The 7260-nt window shown below is 58.6% G+C and overlaps 4 protein-coding genes across 4 annotated transcripts; 2 read left to right on the plus strand and 2 right to left on the minus strand.

The window, feature by feature from the left end:
• Nucleotides 1–40: 40 nt before the first annotated feature.
• SPRG_04363 (hypothetical protein) lies at nucleotides 41–408 on the minus strand (the record flags this gene model as incomplete). Its single annotated transcript, XM_012343293.1, has 4 exons — nucleotides 41–167; nucleotides 218–225; nucleotides 270–294; nucleotides 344–408. Coding segments are annotated over 4 exons (225 nt in total), but the record flags the coding sequence as incomplete, so codon positions are not given.
• A 1569-nt stretch (nucleotides 409–1977) lies between these two features.
• SPRG_04364 (hypothetical protein) lies at nucleotides 1978–4177 on the plus strand (the record flags this gene model as incomplete). Its single annotated transcript, XM_012343294.1, has 9 exons — nucleotides 1978–2051; nucleotides 2098–2122; nucleotides 2166–2173; nucleotides 2218–2470; nucleotides 2520–2624; nucleotides 2670–2717; nucleotides 2768–3376; nucleotides 3417–3599; nucleotides 3740–4177. The coding sequence occupies 9 exons, from the start codon at nucleotides 1978–1980 to the stop codon at nucleotides 4175–4177; spliced, it is 1743 nt and encodes a 580-aa protein (XP_012198684.1).
• Nucleotides 4178–6287: 2110 nt separating this feature from the next.
• SPRG_04365 (hypothetical protein) lies at nucleotides 6288–6544 on the minus strand (the record flags this gene model as incomplete). Its single annotated transcript, XM_012343295.1, has 2 exons — nucleotides 6288–6439; nucleotides 6493–6544. The coding sequence occupies 2 exons, from the start codon at nucleotides 6542–6544 to the stop codon at nucleotides 6288–6290; spliced, it is 204 nt and encodes a 67-aa protein (XP_012198685.1).
• A 397-nt stretch (nucleotides 6545–6941) lies between these two features.
• SPRG_04366 (hypothetical protein) lies at nucleotides 6942–7235 on the plus strand (the record flags this gene model as incomplete). The annotated part of the gene is made up of 3 exons (XM_012343296.1): nucleotides 6942–7000; nucleotides 7047–7071; nucleotides 7116–7235. 3 exons carry the CDS (start codon nucleotides 6942–6944, stop codon nucleotides 7233–7235), a joined length of 204 nt encoding a protein of 67 aa, XP_012198686.1.
• Between the last annotated feature and the right edge of the window lie 25 nt (nucleotides 7236–7260).

Genomic DNA, 7260 nt, shown 5'->3' on the forward strand with positions numbered 1-7260 from the left:
TCTGGATCGCAGCAAGTGTCGTCGGGGGGGCTGCCCCGACGCTCTCAAAGCGGGCGTACGCCACGACCGACGCCGCGTCGATGCCCGCGATGCGGACGCTCACGGACGCGCCGCAGTTGCGGTATGAGCTGTGCGGGCAGCAGACGGGGCTGCAGTGTGGAAAGCATCTACGGGCGTCTGTGAGCATGCAGCCGTTGCCACTGGCGTCGCTGTGTACCGGAGCACCTACGCGCATCGTGGGACGACGGATGGATGACCAGTCGTGGTACCTTGAGACCATGCGCGTGGTGGCAGCTGCGGGGCACGGCATGAAGACCTCCTCAAGCACTCAGGGTCGTCGTACCGGAGGTAGGTCGACTCGAAGACGTCTGCGCGGTCGCAGTCCCGCCGGAAGTACGCAAGTCGCATGCGCGTTTTCAGAAATGTCTCTTGTGCTCAGCAATCAATTTGTATGCTGCCCAATCGAAGCCCACCTTTACGATGTATGGTGCATCTCGACAGAAATTACGGATCATATTGTCTGTCAACCCGTGGACGAGAGACTGTCACGTCTTTAGTCAATCGTAGCACTCTGAGAGCCGCATGCTGCCGCGCAAACGCGTCGGTCTTCATACCAAGAGTTTTCGGCTCCGTTATCCTCGGACATCTCAACCTGTGCGTGCATCTCTTATGGCAACGTCTCTGCGGCGATGTCATGCCAACGTCCGATTCAATCGAGGCCGCAACCCTCGTCTGGGTGAATACGATTCATGTTGGTGGATGGCGCTATCGTGTCGTGAAGCATTTGTTCCATCGCACCATTATCCTTGAACGGGACAAGACCAGCGTCACAGCGGCGAGGACGTAAGTTCCATGTCCTAGGTTCCATCAATCGTCCAAGAATATATAGCAAAACGCATGACAACAAAGAAGCATCACAGTCGCATCAAGTGTCGCCTTCGGGAGTGGCAAAAGGCCCGTCGTATCTCGGCGAAAATCCACCAACGAGTGCAGGGCAATTCAATCAGAGCGTCGCTCTCGTATGGGTTGTAAGTTGAAATGCCCTCGATTTTTCCTGTGATACGGCTTTTTCGAGACCCCGGAAAGGCTGTATAGCACGTTTTGTGGGGGTTGGAAGGAGTAAATAGAGCCGACACGACGTCTAATTAGAACCCATCAAAAGACAACGCTCGAATTGAGTTCCTCACGAGTGTTTGGTCACACCTGCGCGACAGAGTGCCGTTGTGGGTGCCTCGACTAGCTATGGAAGTGCTCTGCGTGGCGCTTCCTCGATCGCTGGTCTAGTGCTCGACGCCTCCGTGATATATCGGCCGGTCCGCAGACCGCGCTTTAGTTGTTGATTCATCGCACCGCCAAGGGTCCATCTCTGAAATGATATCTGAGAGTAGAACTTCGTCTATCTTCGACTGTTGCCTTGAGGTTTCGGTGCACTTGCAGAACGCAACTTTTATTGGCTACCTAGCAAGGATCGCAACGAGTCGGAGGTTCCATTCGCTCGAGCGTTTTGTTGTAAGCCGCACGGTACGAATTCGCGGGGTATTTAAACCGTCCAACACCCCCATTTGTTGCATTCAAGCGGCGACAGAGACTGCGCGTGCCACGCTGTTTGCACGACCAGGAACTACTGGTACTTGTAAGAATGCACCACATCCCGTCGTGTCTTGAGCAGCATAAGCAAACTCACACTACATTTGGCTACAACCATGCATGGAATAGAGCCATCGATCGTTGGCTGCCTCTGCTGCGCCTGCGCCGTCCGCTCATGAATTGCGTGCCAACAGTGCCATCCTCCACAAGGACTTCGAACTTCGACATATACAAATCGGCACTTGTCACGCATTTGATTGGCTACTTGGAATGATGTCCGAAAATAACCGAAACGTAATCAATACAAACCCTAAGGCAAAACCAAGAGACAGTCGTCGGTTCCAGGTCGCACCGGCTTAATCTGCGGTCGCTGGTCTGGTCGTGTGGGTCATGGCAACGATCGACGCCGTCTTCTTCCGGACCACGTGCGCCAAGCCCGACGTCTTCAACAGAGCCTACGTCCGGTAGCCATTGCCCGCCTGAGGTCAGCTGCTCATGCTTCGCCAGTAGGTGCCACCAGAACCAAGGCCTCAAGGTAACGTGCGCACGTTGCCTTCGTCGAACTCATCGCAGCGTAGGTCATCCGGTATGTGGCAGCGTGCCGACGCATCCCACTCTTCCGCCTTGTAGCTGCTTTCCGCATTGCGACCCAAGCTGCTGCCAGCACACGTACTACCGGGGCTGCGGCACGTCCGTGAGCGTTCGCGTTCTCTCGCCGCTTGAGGCCACGACCACCGTGGCGTACGCGCGTTTCCAGACGGCGAGCGCACCGATGTTTGCTGCCGGCGACACTGTCCAGCGCGCCGAGTTGGAGGCTGATCTGCGGTCCCGGGCCAACCTCACGGGCACGTGGCTCAGAGGCGCGCTAGAAATCATGGATGACGTACCCACCTCTGTCGCTCGATCGCTTTGCGACAGACGCTTGATTGTAGAACCAGCTGTGCTTTCACTTTAACGAGAAACGCAGCGAAGGCTGGCACTACGACTGGCACGGCGGCTCGAGCACCAAGAAGCGCTCCGAGCTGCACCACTTGGTCGTACGGCTTCGCTTCGACTGTACTCGATGGCCATCACCTGTGTAGGTGTACCTATTCCGCACCGATGAGGCAGGTGTGCTCGTCGTGTTGCGTGTTCTGACATCTCCGCCCTTCACGCTCTCTTCGTACCGCCGCGCGAAAAGCCAAACGAAGACCAATGGGCCGCGCTGGCCGTGCGCGGGCGGGCACAGGCGGCGCCGCCGCCGTTCGCCTCGACGCCGCTGCCCGTGGAGCTCGTCGTACTCCCGCAGTCGTCGACGCAAGAGTCAGCACTGCGTCTTCTTCGGCTCTTTACCTTTTGCGATGCGATCACGATCGACGTCCTCGCGGACGGATGGGAGGTCACGGAAGCCACGATCGTGAGCCAGTTGCACGAGCGTATCCACGGGCACCTGCGCGGGCCGTCGCCGCCGATCGTGCCGCTGCAGGGCGTCCGAGCACCACTGCACCCGCCGCCACCGGCGCTCGTCACCGTCGCCTTGCACGTGATTGCGTGGTGGTTCCACCCGTCGACGCTATCGTGGGTCGAGGCCTTCTGTGCCCGGCACCACGCGGCCGTCGTCGACAACGTCGCGCTCCACGAGGTCTACAACAAGGCCGTCGACACCCTCGCGGTCACAATTGACTCACTCCTGAGCAACTTGGATGAGAGCTTGGCGAGCTTGGCCGAGCAGCTGCCGCCGGCGCCGTCGACCTCGAGTCACGCTGTCGGCTACACGACGCTCGTCAAGGTCATGCGCGAGTCGTACATGGTAACGTACACGCATGTCGCCTTTGCTAAGGTCGCCGTAGGCGCAAGGGTTCCAGGCGCCGCAACTCACGTCGCACGGCTTCAACGGCGTTTGGGTCTGGCACGAGGCAACGCCCGACGTTCGGCGCTGGGCCCCAGCGGCACCGCCACGCCTCTTGGACGTGCACAAGGTGCTCTCGATGGTGTACGGTCTCGGCCTCTGCGTCGACGACCGAGGCTTGCATGTACGTGAAAGGATGCTGGCCATCCATTCGCCGCGGGATCGTTTATTTAATTCGATACAAAACCCAAGTGTCGATGGACATTTCGACCCGTGGCTTGGACAATTTGGACAGGTGCTGATGACGAGATGTGTGCCTCTTAGGTGCGAAGTCACGTGACCTTGTGGCCGGCTGTTTGGACGCGCTTCGAGCTCGACCAGCGCCCGCGCGTCTTCCAAGCCTTCCCGAATGGCGAGTCGACCTTGCTCGACGAGACAAGCACGCTCCATGGCGACTACGTCGCGTGGTCGTCCCGAACCGCCGCCATCTCGGACGACGATGAGCTGCATCTGCATCTGTACAGCTGGCCCGGCACCGCATCGGCCTCTGCGTACTGCTACATCATCCGGCTCGACCTACGTCTGCACTCGCCCGATCGCCTCGACGTCTGCGTGGTCGTCGATGTCGTCCCGGCGCCGTCGATCGACTTTTTCGGCTCGACGGCCGACGTGCGCATCGAGTGCCTCGAGCGAATGCCGCGTTCCCGAGTCTTGCTCCACGCCAACGTCGTCTACATCCGCCACCGCGTCGACGACGCATAAAGCTATCAACCGTACGTCTCTCTCATTTCAAATCCGATTGGAAGCAGAAGAATGTACTCTGGCCGTCCGTTTCTTGGACAATTGGACGAGTATCTTGGACGTTTCGCACGTTTGTTGAACGTTCTTGGACCAGCCGCGTCCGGGACATTGGTGCTGGTGGTGTGGAATTCGTTGCCGTTGAGATCGCCCATGCAAGATGGCTTTACGAGGTCCCAAAAACGATGAGGTCCTACCCAGTCGCGAGGAGGCCAACGTGTTGTATTGGAAGTCTATGCTGGTGGAATCCAGGACATGGGCGAGAGGCGTCGTCGATGCTTGGTTGACGTTGGTCGACGACCTCATATTTCGGAGGTCAACGAGGCGATGGGATGGGATGCATGCAACCCGCTCGGACAGATTTCGCGACCTGTGTCCGAGGTATTGTTGTTGAAGTGAGTCTATTTAGATATCATTTACACTAAACTGTTTGTATCAGTCGCTGGCGTCTCTCGAGGACCTCAACACACTGCGTAGCTTTGCCGCCGATCGCGAAGCCTGGAAGGAATCTACGGAGCTTGTCATCATGGGCCTCACCCGCGGCCACAAGCGCCCCCGGGCGACCACAGACGAGCAAGATGCGCCACCGCGCCGCCGCCTGCGCAGCCACGGCCCGGCGAACGAATGAAGAAGAAGATTGCTAGTCTCTACGTATGCAAACTCTGTGGGACAACGAAGATAACGCGAAACACGTTCATATATATATATATATAAAATGTTTGTGGAGGTGCAGCCGACTCTTCGTCGGCTTCTCCGGCTCCTCGCCCAACACGAGTGGCAGCGCCAGCACCTTGTCCTGCGGATCGCGCTCCTGCCTCCGCCTTCCTAGATCAAGTTTCTCCACCGAGTGTACACAACGAAGAAAGTCCGACAATTTTATCTGGCATAGTTTTATCTATTGTAATAGACTGCAACAACAACTGTTTATGGAGGTGGACTTTCGACTCAGAGCGTGTTGGGACTGACGGCTTAGCCGTCGCGAAGGCGAGGCGTATGGATCCTGAACGAGGTGGTCGCAAAGCCAGGCGTCGTGGCGCAAGGCGTTCATCACTTGGAAGAGCACTTGAATATTCTGCAGCAAATGTTGAAGGTGCAGCTTGGTAAAGGAATCAGCGCGAGTGGCGGCCGCTTCGGGCGTCACGACAGGCGCCTCGAAGACTCGGTCGTTTCTGAGGCAGACGGTGTGGAGCGCGCAGGCACGTAGAATCGGCCATGGCGACCGCGCGTCGTCGATAGCGTGGGGCTGTCACCAGCGGTTCAAGCAAACGCGCGTCGACGAGCGGCCGAAAGAGGGCCCAGACCACGTTGATAAATTCGCAGCGGAGCAGACGGTGGTCGTACGTCTCGGGGACGCCGCAAACGGAAGAGCCTTGGGCGTCGTCGCCAAAGAAGTAGAGCCGGGTCCGAACCGCGACGGCCCCCAGCACGACATGAGTCGGCGCACCGCGGTAGAATGTGGTCGGGCTGGCGATACGCGGCGGCGGCGGCCGCAGGGGTGTTGTAATGATCCTCGGTCTGTGTCGGCGGCGTCTATCGATGCCTGCTGATTTATGACGTGATGATCCAGGAAGTCTCGTTACAGTGGTTTGAACATAAATCCTCGTCCAGCTGCCCCAAGTACAGTTTCCTCAATCAAGGCCGAACTTTTTGGGGGCAACAACCGTGTTGGTGTTCGCCATGCCAGTGGTGGGCGAGGCGGTCCCCCTAGATATGATGCGACGCAGTTGGGTCCATCCGAGTTGTGAGGCCGTCGATTGTCTGTTCGTCGATTCGGGCGTAGTTCTTGTACATGTCCGACGACCACATGTCGAACGTCTGGATTGCAAGGTCTCGCACGCCGCCTCGAAATAAGGCTGTGGCGCCGCCGCTTCGTAGAGAGTGCGTCGAGTAGTGGCTTGGGTCTTCTTGGCATGCCGTCGCTGCTTGTTTGATCTCGCTCGACACTGCCTCGCATGACAGCGTCTCGGTCGTCGAGATGGAGCACTGCTTGGCACTTGTCGTAAAGTTGTTGGCTTGGGCGTGTTGCATGGGGGTGAGCGCTGGGACACAGCCATGCTGCGGGTGACGGGCTAATCTACAAGTGTACGCCGCGGCCAGCTTGGTCGGTCTTGGAGCCTCGGATGTGAAATTGGACCGCCTTGATGTCTTCTTGGTACTTGGCCTTGGCGTCCAGAAACTGAACGCCATTGACGTCGACTGCATAGCTTGTCGTTTTCCCGTCGACGGCTAGGTACTCGGACCTGCGCCAAAGAAGGCAGGAAGCCAAGACCGTAGAGCACCGCGCGATTTCGGGACGTTGAGGTCAAGGTCGTGTCGCATCGTTGCGAGCATGTTGAATGTGAAAGGGCCGCTTCTGTTGGCTGACTGCCCGGGTTCTGGATAGACCGCGCAGGAAGATGGCGCCGCTTGTAGAGCACCGCACTACGAAGCCCCGTGCGCACTTGAGGTACCAGCTGACGATTGCCAGCGTGCCTCGACTCGTGCCTGCGCAATGTGGAGCGCTGGACCGGTAGAAGCGATCACTTGCGAATGCACGTCGTGCTGCGTCGTTGGCGTTGGAAAGACCAGGCCCGGTGCTCGCACCAGCCACGGACCCTGACGCCAAGGTCGCGTTCACCGGAGCTGCCATCAGCAAGAGCACGCTTCAGTCAACGCTGATTGGCTCTGTGCCACCGCATACAAAGATGCAGTGGTCTCCAAGAGACGGCTGTCTTTGTCGACAAGATTGATGGAGTTCTTCCGGCAGGCGTGCACGCGGCCGCGCGTCTTCAACGAGAGCTACGTCCGGTGCGCTCTCTGGTCGAGACCAGAGCTCACTGCAGGATGCTCGTAGGTGCCATCAGAACCAAGGGCTCAAGGTACACACCATTGATACGTCGACAGCTCATGCTCGCCGCACTAGCTCGTGCGGTACACTCCTCCGTCGCTGGCGTGTCGGCTTGAGGTGTGCGTAGCTGCTTTCCGCACTGCAGCCCCGAGTGCTGCCCACACAGCGGTAGCCGCGGCTGCGGTGCACCCGTGAGCGTCCGGGTGACCACGAACGACGG

Source organism: Saprolegnia parasitica, assembly GCF_000151545.1.
Source record: "Saprolegnia parasitica CBS 223.65 unplaced genomic scaffold supercont2.13, whole genome shotgun sequence".
In the NCBI taxonomy this organism is placed as follows: Eukaryota; Oomycota; class Saprolegniomycetes; order Saprolegniales; family Saprolegniaceae; genus Saprolegnia; species Saprolegnia parasitica.